The sequence below is a fragment of the Gadus chalcogrammus genome, chromosome 11 (assembly GCF_026213295.1).
Source record: "Gadus chalcogrammus isolate NIFS_2021 chromosome 11, NIFS_Gcha_1.0, whole genome shotgun sequence".
In the NCBI taxonomy this organism is placed as follows: domain Eukaryota; kingdom Metazoa; phylum Chordata; class Actinopteri; order Gadiformes; family Gadidae; genus Gadus; species Gadus chalcogrammus.
Genome location: NC_079422.1, coordinates 10,749,364 through 10,768,640, shown reverse-complemented (window position 1 = coordinate 10,768,640; position 19,277 = coordinate 10,749,364). Strand labels below are relative to the sequence as shown.

The 19,277-nt window shown below is 42.4% G+C and overlaps 2 protein-coding genes across 4 annotated transcripts; one reads left to right on the top strand and one right to left on the bottom strand.

The window, feature by feature from the left end:
• Positions 1–432: 432 nt before the first annotated feature.
• ensab (endosulfine alpha b) lies at positions 433–7,179 on the bottom strand. The gene is made up of 3 exons (XM_056602933.1): positions 6,972–7,179; positions 5,045–5,167; positions 433–4,096 (listed from the first exon to the last, which is right to left on the bottom strand). Exons 1-3 carry the CDS (start codon positions 7,026–7,028, stop codon positions 3,926–3,928), a joined length of 351 nt encoding a protein of 116 aa, XP_056458908.1. The 5' UTR covers positions 7,029–7,179; the 3' UTR covers positions 433–3,925.
• A 229-nt stretch (positions 7,180–7,408) lies between these two features.
• Positions 7,409–18,490, top strand: hormad1 (HORMA domain containing 1). Of its 3 annotated transcripts, XM_056602928.1 has the most exons (15): positions 7,410–7,630; positions 8,021–8,075; positions 8,200–8,344; positions 8,833–8,896; positions 9,824–9,860; positions 9,975–9,995; positions 10,114–10,140; positions 10,284–10,351; positions 14,191–14,342; positions 15,182–15,339; positions 15,814–15,888; positions 16,345–16,395; positions 17,048–17,143; positions 17,641–17,697; positions 18,077–18,490. In XM_056602928.1, exons 2-15 carry the CDS (start codon positions 8,043–8,045, stop codon positions 18,161–18,163), a joined length of 1,071 nt encoding a protein of 356 aa, XP_056458903.1. In that variant the 5' UTR covers positions 7,410–7,630; positions 8,021–8,042; the 3' UTR covers positions 18,164–18,490. The 3 variants fall into 3 exon arrangements, with proteins under 3 accessions (XP_056458904.1, XP_056458903.1, XP_056458905.1); XM_056602929.1 differs by lacking the exon at positions 9,975–9,995 and having other exon boundaries at positions 7,409–7,630; XM_056602930.1 differs by lacking the exon at positions 17,048–17,143.
• The last annotated feature ends 787 nt before the right edge of the window (positions 18,491–19,277 follow it).

Here is a 19,277-nt window from a genome sequence, read left to right as displayed (position 1 = left end):
ATATTTGTATATAACTTCGAACCTATCAAGGACCAGAAGCCTTAATATGGGGAAGTACCAAAACTAGTTTAGTTTCTACCACACCTCGGGTTTGATACAATGCGTCACATCCTCAATCAAGATAACCAAATCAAACATAACATATAATCGATTTAAAACGTTAATAAAAACAAGATGTGGATTTTATTTTCTAAAGCTTTGCACCCAAATTGTATAGATATTAAACTAATTACTGAGAGAATTTCGTTGAGGTTACTGTAAAGTGCAATTCTTGTATTATATTTGGCGCCACCTAGTGGCAATATAAAATACGGATAAAGTACAAACAAAACTCGATCAGTATTAAGACAATGGAAGTGATCAGGCTAACTATTTCAGCACCTACATAAATAAATAATCAAAAAACATTGATACCAGCAGAAAACTGATTTGACAATTAAACAACACAAATATCGCAATGTAAAAGTTTATTTCAAATACTGACAGAACTCTGGATCTTTTTCCCAAAGACAAAGGAAAACATTCTGATTAGCCCTGCACCTCCCAAATTCTTAAAATCATTCCTGCGTTCTCAAGACATCCTAGTTATCATATATTCCTCATTAATTTATCAGTAGAAATCCCTGCATATATCATGGGATAAAAAATATAGGAATCACACAATAAGAGAACGCCTGAAAAAAATTAGATGTTTACTCATAAAAGGCAAAACAACATGAACACAGATCAGGTAAAAGCAGCACAAGGTACCTCAAAGCACATTGTCTGTCATTTATTTTTACATTTCTGGCACGTTAATTCAATTTGAACAGGAAATAAGACATTGGTATTTAAACATACCCCACAATCCCCCTGCCTAATGGAATTGTTTCGTACAAAGCCAAACAGTCCACATGTAGTAGCATTTGAGAATCCTGCCCCAGTAATCGTGAAGCCTTTTGTATGTAATAATAGTTTTCGCTTTTGAACGCTATAAGTTCCGGTGATCAGATGTGAAGATTGGGCAGTGAGGGAGTTGTGTAATTTCTACTCAGATCAGATGGGATCAAATTGAAAATTGAATTGAAATCAGAGATCCACGGGTGGAACTTCCATTTCCTATATTGTCACTTTCGCTTAGAGAAGGGACTGAACCACGTGGCAGGAGGATTAAGAGACTCGGGAGAGAATATGGGTTTGACGGGTACAAATAGAGGATACAGGTGTTGCTCAAAATTGGCTGTCAGCCACATCTGCAGCAGCAGCAGCATGTACAGAACTACACATCCCACACACTCATGTGAGAAAGCCATTCACAGAGCCCCTGCTGTTCAGAAAGCAGAAACGGTGTGTCTCGCTGAAAGTGCAGGGGAGGGGAACCACAAATCAGCTCATGGGGAAGAAGTGAAAGTAGTGGAGAAAAAAATAAAACAAATTTAACCAACCTGTCCCGGTTATAGTGTATTACTAACAGTGTAGAATCGGCAGCACATTCAGACCTCCAATAAAGCCCTCCCGTTTAACATTTCGCTTTTCCCTCCACTCGCCGCTATTAGACACAATTCAAAAGTCCTAGAGAGAAGACGTGATAGGCAAGGTCCTAAGGTGCATGCCCCCAAGTTCTACTGTGTCCTACGTGGTGGTAGAGTGGGGGTTTATGGCCGTCCCCTGAAGATAAGACGTACGGGTGGGGGTGGAGTTGGGGCAATACTTGGAGATAACCGGTGTCCTACGGTTTGGAGGCTGTGGGCAGCATGCATTCATAGTTGTTTGCAGATACATTGGAGCACTTTACCTCGCTATCCGTCCGGGTTTTTGAAGCATATTATCAACCAATGTCTTGCCACGCATAGGTCCCAGCCATGCTCCTAGACGGCCCTCCTGCCCTTCTCATGTCATAGAATCCCTTGGGCCTCGCCAAGAGAGTATCCCTGCGAGCATGCAGTGGTCTACTTTAAGCCTTGCGGTCACGATCGCATACTCTGCGCTAAAACTGGACCCCTGTTGTGATGTTTGCTGTTGCGGTGACATCAGAGAACCTGTGTGTTCAGCGGGCCGCAGAGGCGAGAGTGGCGAGCTGAGGAGAGTGTATCGGGCAGGGGCAAAAAAACGACATAGGGATAAAAGGTCTTAAATCTAGCTAGAGTGCACAGGATACTTCGACTACTACCACTGATTATGAAGGGAGACTCCCGGATTAAGGGAGCTACCACTATCGGGACAGCCGGGCATGGTTTAGATGCTTTAAAGGACCGCTTATCAGGACAAACTGAACGCCCGTAAAGATGTACAAATTAATTTACAACGCTTCAAATATTTACAGAAGTACACACACTATTAATTCTTTACGCTCGTAGCAGACGCACGTCTTGATGTGATAAAAGCCACCAAACCAAGAGTTAAAATGGACAGTTCACCGAGAGTCAATCCTAGTACTTATTATTAATGCGATGGATTCTTTCCAAAAAGGGACCTGTGTGCATGACTAGCATTGCCAAACTAGTGGACTTTTGGACTTTTGAACAACTCCCATCCAAGTAAATTCTCATCGGCACAACTGGCCATGGAAACATGCAGCACCTTTTTGAAAGTGACACCAGCTAATGTTATTGATATGCCACATCCGTATCCATAACACCAAAAACAGGTTAACAAATATCAGTGAACCATCCACTTTCCTCTCCACTGCAAGTGAGCATTTTAGTTGGGATACAGAGAGCTAATTGGAATGCCTTGGTAGCGTAGAAGAAGAGTGTGTGTTTATGGATTGTCAGGGCAGCAAGGGAAAACGGCCAACCAGGACCCAGCAGAGTTGTGCATTCACATCGTCCAGTTGCTAGTCCTCAATAGTTACTTCTTATCTTCTGTTTGTGTGTTTCTTACTACATGCAGATTTCTCTAGATAAAAGTCAAAAGGGAGTGAAGACACAGGAGCAGTGGCAACAGACACATTAGGGGGGGGGGGCTTTCTCCTGTTTGGGGGAGCTGCAGAGAGCGAGGCGGGAGGTGAATCTGTTCGACGAGAGTCGGCGAAACAGGATAGGATGAGAGCCCCGGGCCGTTTCTTCTGCAGCATTCCCACTATGATTCCAGTCAGAACACATCTCTCCACTAATGCAGCAGCCTCTTACAGGTTTTGGTATGCAAGCGATTATTACAAACAAAAGTAACAGAATACTACCAATAATAATCCTAACACTCTCCACTCACTGCCCCCCCCCAATCCCACCCAACTGGAGGGATTTGAATCACGAAGACGCCCGTCCCAAAGACGTCGGAGTGCACGAGGTAAACAGCCCCTCCCCTTATACATACATAGTCATTTTGGTATCTTGGAGGATGCAATTAGAACAATTCCAAAACAAAACAAATCCCCCAGAAATAAAAACCAAACAAAACAACATCGAAACGATAAACAATGACTGTACAGTATACAAAGTGCATTGACTCACCCCATCCAACCCCCTGATGCCACTCTACTGTGAACAACGGTTACGGGAGGAGTGTGTGTGTGTGTGTGTGTGTGTGTGTGTGTGTGTGTGTGTGTGTGTGTGTGTGTGTGTGTGTGTGTGTGTGTGTGTGTGTGTGTGTGTGTGTGTGTGTCAGAGGGACAGTGTAGGGTCGCAGATGCATCTCCTCTCTCCCACTCACTCACACACACTGCCAAACAGACACACACGCAAATGGAGCTTAAATATGATATGTTAAGCCAAGGAGTGCCTGTGGGGTTCAGCGGGGGAGGAAGAGGAGGAGGAGGAGGAGGAAGAGGAAGAGGAAGGGAGAGGAGTGGGAGAAGATAAATGAAAGAGAGGAGCATGAGGAGGGGAGAAGGGAGGGCGTGAGAAGACGGACATCTTGGGAAGTGAAGGTGAGGGGGTGGCAAGCAGCTCTCAAGAGCCCCAGGGGGGGGCCGATGGTTGAGGGGGCGTTCCTCAGATCGTGGAGGCTAGCCGGCTAGCTTGCTGGTAACCAGGGAGGACTTCCTCTGGGGCAGGTCCTGTGGCGTGGGAATGTGGTCCCCGGTCACCAGGTTCTTGTCGGGCCCAGCCACGGGGAGCTGCTTGTTCTTCATCTTGGCCTTGGCCATGTTGTAGTCCCCCGAGTCAAAGTACTTTGGCTAGGTGGGAGAGAAGGGAGATAAGAAACACTTCTGCCAAAGACGAACTAAGGAATTATTGAGGCTTCATCTTTGGCTAGGCCTGGAAGAGCAAAGGTTAAACCCTCTAATAATTAAATATCTTATTATGCTATCCTGTGATGATAACCCATCAAGTCATGATGGGTACTAAAGACTTTATAGAGACTGTAACTGATTATTTAAATCATAGCAATTATACCAGATTAAATTAAATTAAATCAAATAGGGAATTAGAAGTGACAAGCGCTGCCTTGCATTATGGGACGAGCACCTATGTGGCAAGGTCACGATATGGACAAAGCAACCTAGGGCAGGAGAGTGTTAGAATGCGTAGTAGAATAACACAAAAGGCTTCCCTTAAGATATCTTTAAGTCAAAGGATGTAGGGGTTTAGTTTCCATTTGTATGGACTTTGAAATTAGAAAGTTTGTTAATAATTTACATTGGAGCAATTGGATTGATTTTCATCTAGAAATGCATAAACTAACATAACATGCAAGTGTGTTTCAGGGGACGGACTTTCTAGCTCCACAACATGATGGACTTCACCTTTAAGAGTTTATGTTACAGTTTATGTTGAGTTTTACTGCAATGCAACAACTCCCATTATATATGAACATGAATGCGATACTGAAACAACTGGGGGGGAGGGGAAGCAGCATGGATTTTCAATTCCTTGGGTGCCAGGTCATGCTGCTATTCATGCTAGCGGTAATGCTAGCAGGGAATATCAGTTCAGGGAAAGTTAACATGGTGTAGCCTCTCCCTTCAAAACATCTTGAGAGAGGGGCAAAACCCGAATGCAATGCGGCTTGACCGAACCTCACATTCTCCTGTGTAACAAAGAGATGCTTGGACAGAATGCAAGGCTTGTTCGGATGATGTTGTCTGTTGTGGGGATGATGTTAGTTTCTGTTTGCCACCTACCCCTTTCTGTAGCCGCTTCATAAGGAAGTCAGAGCCTCCAGGCTTATGGTTCAGGCTGGGGTATTTGGCCTTCAGCTTGGCTTCCTCAGACTTGATGGGACTGCTGTTCTTCTCCTGGGAATCCTGATAACATTAGATGACCATGAGATCATTCAGGTGTTAGGAGCAGAAACTGTGCTAATCAAACAGGAGAAGACACAAAAATTATAATAATACAAACCGAATATTAGCAGTATATTTACATACACATTTAAGTATCAAATAACTAAAGTAAAACGTGGTAGAGCAATGTGTAAGGAAAATCTCAGGTCTAGACTACTCACTCTTAAATTGAACTACACAGTGAAAATGCAAAAAACATAATCACAAATGTATATACAAAATTAAGTGTGTGTCTGACAAGATATCCCGAGTAAACCATGTAGAAACGATTGTTTGAGCCCTGAATGGTTTGTTTCAGCCATTTAATGAAAAAGATTAATCAAAGCAAAACAAAAGTATGAGTCAAACTTGTTCTTTTGACATGTAAGCGAGGTACGGCCTAACCCTAATCTTTTTGACGGGAAGCCTCCTCCTTTAAAATCACATTGTTTGGACAACTCCTTATGTTATGGTGGTGGGGCAAGGTTTAAATACCATGGCGATTACTTCTGGAAGTTTATTGGTTATAACAAGAGTAACATGCTCCAACACCACAACAGTGTCTTTGAACGCACATGTTTGGTTGAATTAACAAAATAACAGCAATAACGCACAGGCACACAGACACACACCAGGCATTAAACTAGCATATTTTATTATATTTGCATTGACAAAGACAGCTTTTTCACCAAGGTTACAGTGGCCTAACCTACCCTTGCTGCATTCACGTCACATGTGAAAACACAAAAATGGCCGTAACTAGTGGAACAGGTCAGACACACAAGTGACACAGAACCACACCTTGATTGGGTCAGAAGCGTTAACAATGTGACTAGATATACACAATAGCCAGCATATACCTGCCCTGACAGGCTCGAGTTTCCTTTGCTAGAGAGTGTGGACTGATCAATTATGACTCAGGAGGTTACAGAAGCCGAAGAACCTATTCCCACGGAGGAAGAGAGGGGAGGCTGAATGTTGTACTGGGCCTTTGTTTATTCACTTGAGCCCACAAAGATGGGCTGATTCAAAACAGTGTAAACAGACAGATTTTCCCAAAACGTTCATCCGTAGAGAAAGGCAGAAGCTGTATACATGCCTTAATAACATGCATCTCTTAAATAGCTGTCTCTGCTGCTGACTTCATGATTTAAAAGGTGCACAATGAGAATGTTAATTCCTGATTTCAACTCTTTACTATGCACCAAAATCGAACCCGATCTTGGGTTTCAAGACATTCATGAGCACATGAGTTAAAATATTGCCAGTGAGGCCTTCGACCTCACTGTCAAAACAATGAAACAACATATTCAACAAAACCGATTTCGTCTTAGGACAGTAATGCACAATATATTTGACACCCACTGATTCTGCAACAATGCAACAAATTCGGTTATTTATCCTTCACATCATAACCTCAGCAGTGTATAGTTTGAGGATAATGCGGAAGCTCTGCCTCATTGCAGTTGTTGTCAGGTTAGAGTTGACCAATGAGGCCCCAGCCGCTGTGAACTGTTGAGCCAATGACACGAGCCAAATCAAGTGGGACGAGACTCAGTCACACAGTATCCACACACACACGCTTTATTTTACAGCCGCGATAATACTCATTCCATTCAAATAAAATAAGTGTGTAGGTGTATGCTGGCCTCATATTGTTTGCGTGCCATTGCATTCAGGCGTGCATTTTAAACACTTTCACTTGTTCTAGCTAGCTGCTAGCCTCTTACAGCTAGCATCCTCAGTGACTGGCCCAACAACATTAAAGGCTGACATCCAAACCTACCTGTTTTTCGTCTTCGTAGTCAATCTGAGTGTCTGAGTCCAGGTTTTCTGACGACATGTTGCGACCGTTTTGGACTGACAAATGTCCTGTTTATCCGTCCGGCGAAACGCTGTTTGTGCTAAAATACAATTTATGTATCTATGCTGAGTCCAATCCTGGTTTTCTGAACACACGACTGCCTCTCAGTGAAAATGGCGAGAAGGTGTGTTACGTCACTATGAGGGATGCCCCTCGTTTGAGAGACATTTACAGTAACCAATACAAAGGGCTTACAGGGCTCTTGCACAGGCTTTAAACCAGCCACTGGAATACCACATGACTGCGCAGCCACTGTGATTGACAGCACGCGGTCCAATCCCAATCCAGAATGTGTCCTCGATGGCAGCCACATTCATAGATTTGGCCACACAAACTAAATAATACATACCTGTTTCCACTGAAATATAGGCAGTTGTTATTAATCATACTACGATTACATAGCTGGCATCGATTTAAAATATTATTATTTAAATATTATTACTTAATTTATTAATTTGAATTATCTTATTTGTGATTGGCTGCCTGTTTGTGATACACGTTAAACTGTCGATCAAACAGAGAGCGGGAACGATTTCGCTAATTAGCTTAGTGCTAAAGAGATTTAGAAAGAGACGCTTTTTGTAAGTATCACAGTGACCACAATATAGATGTTAATATGGCATTATTATAATATTTAATTTAGCAAGCAAAGTAGTAGCTTGTATCGTGACATTAGCTTCTGATGGAGCAGCCGGTCTTTATTCAAAATATGCTATAAAGTGGAAACGCCAATCTAAAGTAGGCCAGCTAATGCTAATGTAAGATTATTTCAGTAGTTCTTTAATATGTAACCAAAGCTAATATATGGAAATGCTAACTTTGTGATGTTTAAGAATTGTGTTCCCAGTTTAACCTCGCTGGTAATACAATGAAACGCCATACTCAACAAACCGATTTGGTCTTACGAAACCATTGCACAATATATTGACACACACAGACTGTGCAACAATGCATATTTTTTTGTTATTTAGAATTGTATACCTCCTCACAACCATGGCAAGTGTCCAACAAACCAGGCCTGGTCAGGTATGATTCGCCTGTATAACTAATATCCATGTTACTATACATAAAAAGAGAGTCAGGTTGCAGCATGAACTTGCATCTACTGTTTGTCTGCATGTACTGTGTGCATTATGTTTGATTTATTTAGGAGACTCAGCTTTTGCCAGATGTTGTCACTACAGAGAAGCAATCCCTGATTGTTGTAAAGAAACTTCTGGCCATTGCCGTGTCCAGCATCACCTACCTTAGGGGCCTCTTCCCTGAGAAAGCCTATGGGATCAAACATGTTGAAGGTATGTAGCTAGCTATCCTGCATCAGCCTGCGACATGGCACAGCTAAATTGCAATATTAATCATGACGGCGGCAAGTTGAATGGGTTTCTTCTGAACGAGCGCAAGACTTAAGGATGCAAGAAAGTAAGATACAGGGCTCACTTAGATGTTGATGTGTTTGCTTTAACTTCTCATCCAGAAATTAAGCATGACTAAGATGTGCCTGTGCCTGCTTCCTCAGTTATAACTTAATGATAAACTGAAATCTGTGTGTGTGTGTGTGTGTGTGTGTGTGTGTGTGTGTGTGTGTGTGTGTGTGTGTGTGTGTGTGTGTGTGTGTGTGTGTGTGTGTGTGTGTGTGTGTGTGTGGGCGTGTGTGTGGGCGTGTGTGTGGGCGTGTGTGTGTGTGTGTGTGTGTGTGTGTGTGTGTGTGTGTGTGTGTGTGTGTGTGTGTCTATCTATCTGTGATGCACTATGAATCTACTGTGTTTCAATGTACCTTACACAGAGCAGAAAGTGATGATTCTACGAGAGGAGCGCAGCTGCCCTGGGGCAAGTCAGATAGTCCAGTGGTCAGTTTCTAACACACCATTTTCTGTTTATTTTAATTTTTCAATTAGTGACATCAATTTATTTTCCTGGCGGTAAAAATTAGTAGCCTCTCAAATCATTATTATTACTATGATTATGGTTAATATCTCAATTATTATTAGCAGTAGTAGAGTTTGTATTAGATCTAGCAATAGCTGACCTAATATAGAATTATAAGCAATATAGAAAATAGTAGTAATATTTGAAGTAGTAGCAGTAGAAGTAAGTTTATGCATTCATAACTTCAGTCTGGCTTACAGAAACCAAAAACAATGTAAATGTCTGCCATAAGAAGAAACATCACACTATTGCTTTTATAATAATAATAATAATAATAATACATTTAATTTAGAGGCGCCTTTCAAGACACCCAAGGTCACCTTACAGAGCATATAGTCATCATAAATCGTTTAAAAAACAAGACATTGTGGAAAAAAATAAATAAACATAATAAATAAAACAAAAACAAGACAAAACAAAACAAACAAACAATCAAAACAGTGATCAGTTAGACGTTGTGTGCGAGTTTGAACAGGTGAGTTTTGAGTTGTGACTTGAAGGTTGTAATGGTGTTATAGGGCTTTCTGTTACTGCAGTGCTGGAGTGAGTGGACCTAGGCTATCAATCGATTCAATGCCATTAAGCAATTATACCTTGAAATTGGGTTATTGGTGTCCATGTATGGATGCATGGATGCACACAGACACACAAGCACACACACACACACACACACACACACACACACACACACACACACACACACACAAACATGACGGTTGGAAACGGTTGGAAACAATGCCAGCGACATTTGGTTCTATCAGGATGACTCAGGGTTTTCACTGGTCCATAGACTGTGTGTGTGTTTATGTGTGTGTATTCATTTCACTTGTTTTAATAACCCTCTTAAGGATGCAGGGATGCTTTGATGCCATCCAGAAGAAATATGTAAGTCCTCCACAAATATTTGCTTTGGATGAACATTAATGACCTTAAAGCCAAAGGTAAGTCAGCAAATATAATTAGCTTTATTCACATTCGTTACACCCTGTGTCCCTCCAGCTGAGAAAGGTAGTTTTGTCGGTGAGTGGCTTGTCTTTCATGTGTACATGTCTGATTCAATTTAAGGATAAATGTAATATTGAATCCTGAAAGCCTTTATCTTGATGCACTCCTAATGTACTGTTGCTGTTTGTTTTAGATATACACTGATCCAGACAATCCTAAGGTAATGTTTCAGGAGACAGAGATTGCTGTGCCGTTGTGGCAGTTGAGTCACGGGAAATTCCCACATGTGCATTGATAAAGTAAATCGTAGGTACCGAGTTGTTCATTCACCTCAAATAGCCGTCTTTCCTGCTTTTTTTTCAGCTTGTGACAGAATTCTACCAATTTAAGATAATCTACTCCGCAGAGGGACCACAAATGGAATTTGAAAGGTACAATATGTTTGATTTCTGGATCACTCATCCAGAATAACAGAAAACTATGCAAAAGGAATAAACATATCATGTATTTACAATGAGGTACACTTTTCTAAATCATCCAACTTCTGACATTAGAGTGCACTGAGGCTTAGTGTTTTTCTGTATTTATCCACCATGTGAGTTAAGCATGCAGCAGATCTGCAGTAAATAGTTAATTAAAGGTCCCATGGTATGCTACTTTATGGATGCTTATATATAGGTGTTGGTGGGCCTTTAATACAATATTTATAAAAGAAAAAAAAAAAAAATCAGTCTTGGTGCAGAATTACAGCCACTACGACCCAGTCCCACAATGAGCTTTCCACAAACGTGCCGCTTTTTAGAGGTGTTCAAGGTGGAGGGTGGGGTGTGACCCTGAGCAGCTTGCGGCCACGGTACTATGCACTCGTGTTTACAGTGGATTTATTGCAATGGCAAGGCGCACACAGCTTTTGGCCGTGTTCTGTAAATATTCAAGAACACTCCTGGTGCTCCGGCTGGAGTCCTGGAGCCAGGGTTGCCGCGGATCTTGAAAAGTCTTAAAAGTCATTAAATTAAATTTTCGATAATCAAGGTCTTAAATGTCTTAAAAAGTCTGGAATTATTGGGTGGGCGGCATTACATTTAATTGGGGGCAGAATTAATGAGCGGGTGTATATTTGTTCAGTTTTATGTTCTATTTTACAAACTACAATTTCCGATTGGTCACATCGATAGCATTCTTCTTCAGTGTCCGAATTGAACAGTTGGGCGAGTATGGCATCCAACATGCCCGGCTCCCTCTTGTCATTATCCGAGTCAGTGTCGCTGCTGTTGCCTGGCAGTTCAGTGATTATTCCTGCCTTCGTGAAAGCTTGGACCACAGTTGAGACTGATATATCAGCCCAGGCATCCACGATCCATTGGCAGATAGTGGCGTAAGTAGCCCGGCGCTGTCTCCCCGTCTTGGTGAACCCTAACCCTAACCGTCCACACGAAGCCGATTTTTTGGTGAAACCGCGTAAAGGCCGATCCATACCTCCAGATCCGGACGAAAATCGTCCGTCGCCCCACACGTTGCCCCCGGAACTACCCTTCATACCTCCGTCTGGTTTCAGCGTTGTTATGGATGTTACACAATAAATCCTCTAGAGGGCAGTGACTGTCGTTTCACAAATTAACGGCGTCGACAATCGCAAACATGACATCTGTAGAGATGATTTTGCTTTGTGTCATCCGAAATCGGCGAAAAAAAGTGTGCGGTGGCACGTGACACCCCTCACCAACCCGCAGATTATCTCCTCAAATTGTTGTTAAATGACCAGTTACAACTCATTGCCAAAGCAGGGGAACAATAACAATAAACAATAAAATAAAAATGTCAGGTATATGGTGTAATATAAGTACAAAACGTCAAATACAATATGTATATATATCTATATATATATATCTATATATATATAGATATATATATCAGATATTATACTACTCTATCTATTTTCGCGAATGGTCTGACTTTTGACTCTATACTGCCGCCTCGATTTCCGGTGGTAGTGCTCCGGTTCTCCCGGAGCACTCCGGATTCGTAAGCTCAGAGGCGACGGACCCATTTACGGACGAAACACCTCCGGGACCGGACGAAACAGTCCGTATCCGTATTTACCGTAGGGTGTGAATGGGCCTTAAGTCTTGTCCGTTCGGCTGACCGTCCAGACGGAGCCGGCGAATCCGTTGCCCGAAACCGCATATCTCTGAAACCACCCTCGGAGGTGGTTTCAAATCTATCCGGACCTATGCGGTTTCGTGTTAGGATTCATGTGGACGTCTGAAACGCTTGATGGCATTAGCCCCCCACCAGCTGGGGGACGTCAGAGTTGCGTTTAATTTTTTGTTTATTATTTTATTTGTATTCTTTGTGTAGCTTTAAATAAAGCCCCTTAATAAATGTAATTAGTAACTGTACATTTAAAAGTATTTCTGCTCAATTTAAAAGGTTGAATCTCCTTGTGACTGAATGTTTGTACACAGCGTTTCTACAGCTCGATGCGGTTTCGAAATGACTCCGTCTTTACGGAGTGCGCCTTATAGTCTTTACGAAGTGCACCTTATAGTGCGGAAAATACGGTAATTCACTGAGTTCACCAACTAATACTCTTCACTAGAAATGTTGTGTGAAATGATTTTCAAGCAGTCTTGCGGTATCAGCTTGGTAGATGGAACAGCGAGGTGTCCGATAGGCGGAGATCTAGATCAGCGGGAGTGGCCAGCGAAGCTGTGCATTGTGGTGCTTGGTGGGAGTTGTTGTCTTCAATCCACAAGTGCCAAAAAGTCACTTTCTGCCTTTTCTCGGTCAAGACGGCCCCAAATTAGAATTTTATTTTATTATTCGACAACATATAGGACCCAATTTCAATACATATTCATGCCTCCACCGGTGAAATGCTCCTTTAAAGGTATAGATGTCTAGGTTATATAGAAGTTAAAGGTATAGACGTCTATTATATAGAAGCTGAATGTTTCCTGTAAAGGCCTAGCGATTATTCAGACCTTGGTAAAAAAAAACAACAACATTCAATCCATATGCATAGTGTTTGCACTATATTTTGCACTATATTTAAGTTATTTTGTTGTTTTCTGTCATAATTGTTATACCATAAGTTTTGTTGTTGGTAAGATGGCAGTTGTTAAGAACGTTACTATTCATTATTCAAACTGAAAAAAACTCATAATGAACAGAGTATATAGTGTAATGTCTCGATTTTTTTGCAACAGTATTGGTATTAAATTGTCCTTTTAGAGGTCTTAAAAAGGTCTTAAAAGTCATTCAATTTGTGTTTAAAAAATTCCATGCCTATTCCATGCCTGGAGCTCTATATATCAATAATATCATATTATAAATAGATATATATGTCATATAATATATATTATCACGGCCCAAAGCTGTGTGTGCCTCCTGACGATATCTCACGATATCTCAAACGGCTGTGTCAGGTTCTCTGACGTCTCTGCTTCTTCCCCTTCCACATCAATGTGAAGTAGACTGAACCGCGGGATGGCGTAGAAAGGGATTGTCTCCCGCCGGAGCCCTGCTGCCTGCTGCCGAGGAACCACCGCCCACTGTGGTGGTGCCTCGGCAGCGGGCAGCTGGCAGCACCAAGGCAGCACTGACCCACGGAGGTGGTGCCCCGCGGCGGTGATGCCCAGACGATATTATGAATCTCAAACAACTGCGTCGGGTTCTCAGACCTCTCCGGTTCTTCCACTTCCACACCGTGATTGTTGCCCGCGATTGGGCAGCGGGGTTCCGGCGGGGGACAATCGCGGTCAATCCCTTTCTCCTCCATGTCAAAAGCCAAAGTTCCTTTCCCCCCAATTCCTTCTCAACCATGGCTGAGATAACCCTGACTACGAGTCTCGTTGTGGAAATACAAGAAACGTCAGAGAACCCGACGTGTTATGCGCCATAACACCAACAGTGTGTAACACTTGCGCTACAGACACACACATGGGGCTCTCGCACGGTCGTAGCTCATTGGGCAAAGCAGAGAAGGGGGAGGTACCATGTCCCCGTAAGTCGTACGGGGACATATGGGGAAAAATTCCAAATCGGCGCGTCTGAGCTTTGTTTTTTTCAAAGGCAGAGCAGGATAGCTAGTGCTCGTTTTACCCCTAGCGCCATTTCTAGCTACTGGGGGACTATAGGCAGGCTAGGGGAACTCATATTAATGTTAGAAAACCTCCAAGTGATTTTTTCAATAGGAGAGTCGGAGTGTTGGGAGTAAAAAGGACCATGAGTGTCAGGATGATTTCCCACAATCCTTTGCGTGTCCTAGCAACAACAACTGCAAGGGGGCGGCGATGGTGTGCGGCAACACCAAGAAGGCCAGCATCCTGCTGGTGAGGAAGCTGTACACACTGATGCAGATCCTGGGTCCTCTCCCTGACAACGTCTGCCTCAACATGAAGCTGGGATACTACGACGAAGGTAACCCACAAAGCACAACCGCCAGTAGACGTATGGACCGGACCCTGATCTATTCAGCCTCAATGAAATGATCAAGCAATGTTTCGCTTGACATAAACACACACAAACACACGCACGGGCAATATTGCACATATGTAGATAATATTTTGCATATGCAATAATAATACACACACACACATACAATGGAAATGCGCCTATGCACACAGACACATATAATGCACACACAAGGACACGCTGAGACACGCATGTGAACGCATCATAAGCGTCATACTAGAATCTTGAAATATTTGTACATTGCAATTTTCCATCAAGCACAAAGAAAACAGAAGGCAGATGTTTCCAGTCCAGAATTCGGGCAAAAATGATTGATCAATTTAGTATTCCCTGTATTTAAACTCACATTGTCTCCGATCCATCCTGATTCACTTGCACAGGGCAAGGTGATTCCACGAGCAGCCAGAAGAGGGCCACCTTGGGTCTTGCTGCCTGTGGTGTTGAGGCGTTAGTCTTTTAGTCCCCTCCATGGTGGTCTCATCATGAAGTATGCTTGTTAGCACAATATCTCTGAGGGACTTTCATAGCAAAATAAATTATATGAGAATGAATATTGTGGAAATGAAAGGTCGCTCCAAATATGCACAGCTTGCTTATAATTCTTTGCATTTTCTGAGTTGTATCGTCGTGTTTGAAAACACAAAATCTGTCCATGTTCCACACATGTTGGTCACATGTTGGCCTTTACATAGTACTAAAAGTAGGAGATTGTTTGTGTGTTTGTGTGTGTGTGTGTGTGTGTGTGTGTGTGTGTGTGGTTGCGTCTGCTTGATGGGTGTCCCCAGTCACTCCTAAGGACTACCAGCCACCAGGGTTCAAGGAGGGCGACGGTAACGTGATTGAGTTTTCCAAGGAGCCGGTGAAGCTGTGCATGGGCGAGGTGGTCACCCCCTTCCACACGCTGCTCGTGGACGTCACCACCGAGAGAGACAGGCTGGAGAAGGTAGAGAGGAGATGCACCCCAGGGCCGATCAGGCCAAGTACTTCTGTGGTTTGGACTTGTTACAGAAAGCATGGTTGTGATGCTGGCAACCAATCATCCTCATATGGTTTTTATGTCAGGGTAATGCCTAATCTTGTCTTGAAGATGACGCTGAGCTTAGGCTCTGATGATTCTGTTATAATTTACCCAAATTGCGTGGAATACAGAGTGCCACTTCAAGTAATTTCCAAGGGTCATTTACGACAAATCTGTAATTCCCTGCGGCAAACAAAACCCGCCACGTTGCCTATTGACCTCTGGTGCCCTTTGTTGGCGTATGAAATGGTTGACTTCCTCTACAGAAATCAATAAACATACATTGGCCTAGTTTTACCGTTCAAGTTATTCGACAAAGTTTATATGACTACACGAAAACACTACTGACATTGCAGAGGAAAGGTTTGAATTGACACCTGCGCTGTCCAATGGCTACAGGTGGAGGAGGAGCCTGTGCGTGTGAGGGACAAATGGATGCTGCAGATGGACGAGCAGGGGTCTGTTGTAGAGCAGGTCAGAGAGCTATATGCCTGGAGCATCACTCCATTGCTCTCACAACACAATGCATACACAATGTTTACTCAATGGGGTTCAGCGCTGCCTTCCATGGGTAAATGGTAGTGGTTGTTTGAGTCAGCTTTCACTATATGATAAAAAGGATATGGACATTTATATGAACAAAGGAATGCTCATTTTAACCAAGGTATTAACCATGCTATGTTTGGAATCGGTTGATTCATTTGGAGATAGTTTTCTGCTCTAATCATATAAGATGAAATATTTGATAAATAACAGGTAAGAATATTTAGTAAATTAGTTTCACGATTCAGAGATCAGGAAATAATTGTTTTCCCATAATTGGGCTAATTTAACTTAAACCAATGAAAAACGTTCTGTGTTTTGTGGTTATATGTGGTTGAGAGGAAGACAGATAGATAGATAGCTAATATGTATTTCTCTTATCTCCAGACTCACATGATAGACAATCTGGAGAAGCCTGCCGAAGAGTGTGTTAAGATAGTGAGTTATTTCCCACACAAAAGTTTTTTTGCTGCTGGATAATTAGAATATCTTTAGGAAATGATTTGTTGGAAATTTTATTTCATATATTTTTGTGAACTTTGGTGCGTTAAGAGAGATTTATTATTTTATAAAAAATGTCATTGTCTACCTTTCAGAATCATGCACTATTAGAAATCAAGGGAAACTAAACCTTAAAAACTTTCTGCACTCTAATATAAAATCTGCAACTCAGGCTAGCAAACAGCTGGCTGGGTTTAACATGAAACTGGTGCCATCTGCTGACAGTATTGTGTGAAAATAAACCGTTGAAGAAAAGTACACCCAAATGCCGGCTGACAGTCTGCAGCTCATCAGCTTAACACAAACACAGCACAAAACATCTGGCAGTATATGCAGAGCGCAACACTTCTTTGGCAGTATATACAGAGCTATCTACAGGTAAAGGTCCACAGGGCTTCTTCATCTCACACTAAGAAACACCTGTGATCCAACCATTCCACCACAGTGCACCGTTTACTCAGACGCAGAAGAAGCTACAGTGATCAGTAGAGGGCTCTGTCAACATGGGTATATAAGGGGCGGCCTTCCTATAAGTAGCCCCTTGTAGTGTCTGGTAGGGGGTAGCAGTGAGCCATCTGTCCTCTGTCAGATGGACACTCTTGTGGTGGAGTTGGAGAGCACCAGTCCAACGGAGGAGGTGGCCCTCATGAAGACCAGGAGTGGTCGAGTCGTGAGCTCCTCCACGGTGAGTCTCCCCCTGGCCCCCCTCAGACCTCCCCCCTCAGCTCTCAGGAGAGATGACTGTAACAAGCCGGGCCCTTTAGACCCAAGCTTCTCTTGAAGACTGTCTAGTAGCTCCCGTAGCTCTAGTGGTTCTCTTCACACGCAAGGTCACATGAGGGCTACTAGACCAGCGGCTCACAACCTTCAAGGGGCTAAGGCCCACTCTGATCGCCACCAGAATTGCATGGCCAACTTGAAGTGATTGAGAATGATCGTAACTAAACGGCTCACATCATTACCAGGATAATGTGAGTAGAAACGTTGACTGTGTTCAGTAACGTTGATGTGGCATAAATCTGCCAAATGTACAAATATGTTTATATTTGTACATGGATTCAAATATATTCATACATTCTTTCGGTACTAAGATAGATATTACGCTTAAAATTGTATTTCATGTTTGAAATGTTTTTACCGGTAAATGTTTTAATTTAATCTTGTGTGTGTGTGTGTGTGCAGAAAACAATATCAAGAACAAAGACGACCAAGAGACCTTCTCCCGTTCAGGACAAAGCGGTGAACACCCTCCACCCTCCATATGCCCTGTGATGTCTGCTTATAAATACTGTCATCTACTTTATATTTATTCATGTTAACATTATTCATATTATTAACCAAGATAGCAAACATAATAAAGTAATTTCTCAATTATTATTCAGGTTTAGCTTTTACTTTGTACATCCTTTACATTGTAATATTACAAATATACTGCATGACATAAAGATTGCATTAGAAAGTTGTTTGCCGTGCTACCAAGTACGACTATTAATGAAGGGATTTATACCACATTTAATCTGTTTCATGATCAGTTCAGCTGATGCAAAATAGAAGTACAGTATGTTGTCTTTTTTGGAAGATGGATTTAGCTAAGCCTACTGTCCTGCCTGTTTTGCAGGTGACTCAGTTTGAGTTCCCGAGCAGCCAGGAAGTCCCGTCTGCACCCAAAAAGCGCAAGTTCAGCGAGCCCAAAGAACGCTACTGAGCCCCTCGTTTATTAACCACCAGTTCAGCAGTTTTCACTTTCACTTTTTTACTGAAGAACGTGTTCACAGGTTCTGACCATTCCAATGCAATGTGTCTTAGAATCATTTGACCTGTTTATCATTTGGTTCAATAGTTCAAAATTTTTTGAAACGTTGGTTATATAACACATTTTCTGTCTACAAAAGAAAATACAATTTTATGTTTATTTGTAAAATTGTTTACACTTGGAAAACTTGCCTACTGAGGTCTAGGTGTCTATACACATTTGTAAGTAGGATTAAATAACATTCAGTTGTTCATTTGTTTATAATAAAAGGCTTCACAATTCAACTAATATCAAATAGATTTTTTTCGAAGAAATGTATGGATTTCCCTGATCTATCAATTATCAACAAATTCATAAACAATATTTCGATATATTGTGATATGTGAGGGTTTAGAAATATTTATTTATTGATAACAGTACATCCATGGTGTAGCTTGTGGATTAATAGCAACAATTTAAATGGGTTGTGTGTCCAGCCATTTAATGGCAAATAACTTGACCTCACTGGCCGTCATTGCTATCACTAAAGTTAGGGGGCACTGTTTCAACTCCCTTTAAGAGCTCCAGCAGTAATTACTTTGTCTGACGCTGGAGAAAAAGTAAACGTATAAGCAGCTTCCAGCCTGAATAAAGCCTGCTGTAGAGTGAAGACACTCACCTGCTGTGCTCATCCCTAGTACCCCCTCCCCACACACACACACACACACAGCACTAACCCAACCCCCTCCAAAATAAACCAGTGTGGCGTTGTGATTTGCATGTGAGGTGAGCTAAATGAAGCTGTTAAGTGAAAGTGGATTATATCTGTACACAGTGACCTCTGGGCTGAGATAACAGCCCATCGGCAACATCCCGCCCAGCAAGCTGTGTGTTTTTAATCTCCTGTTGTTTTTTCCCTGAGAGAGGGGGCATTTGCTGATAGACTGCCTTAACCCACTGCCGATCAATACCCCAGGAAGCCTTTGTGATGCATATCCAAGCAGGCCTACGCCCCCCCCCCCACCCTCACCCCCACCCCGACTCCCTGCTCTGTCTACAGCAGGCCGGAGGAGGACAGGGTGGGGGA

What these genes read in the sequence shown, in the direction of transcription:
- hormad1 (XM_056602928.1), top strand. Translation starts at nt 8,043, where the DNA reads ATGGCAAGTGTCCAACAAACCAGGCCTGGTCAG. An exon ending in GCAAGTCAGATAGTCCAGTG is followed by an intron (nt 8,897 to 9,823) that starts GTCAGTTTCTAA and finishes AACCCTCTTAAG; the next exon opens with GATGCAGGGATGCTTTGATG. An exon ending in ATGCCATCCAGAAGAAATAT is followed by an intron (nt 9,861 to 9,974) that starts GTAAGTCCTCCA and finishes GTGTCCCTCCAG; the next exon opens with CTGAGAAAGGTAGTTTTGTC.
- ensab (XM_056602933.1), bottom strand. Translation starts at nt 7,028, where the DNA reads ATGTCGTCAGAAAACCTGGACTCAGACACTCAGATTGACTACGAAGAC. An exon ending in ACTACGAAGACGAAAAACAG is followed by an intron (nt 5,168 to 6,971) that starts GTAGGTTTGGAT and finishes TAATGTTATCAG; the next exon opens with GATTCCCAGGAGAAGAACAG. An exon ending in TGAAGCGGCTACAGAAAGGG is followed by an intron (nt 4,097 to 5,044) that starts GTAGGTGGCAAA and finishes TCTCCCACCTAG; the next exon opens with CCAAAGTACTTTGACTCGGG.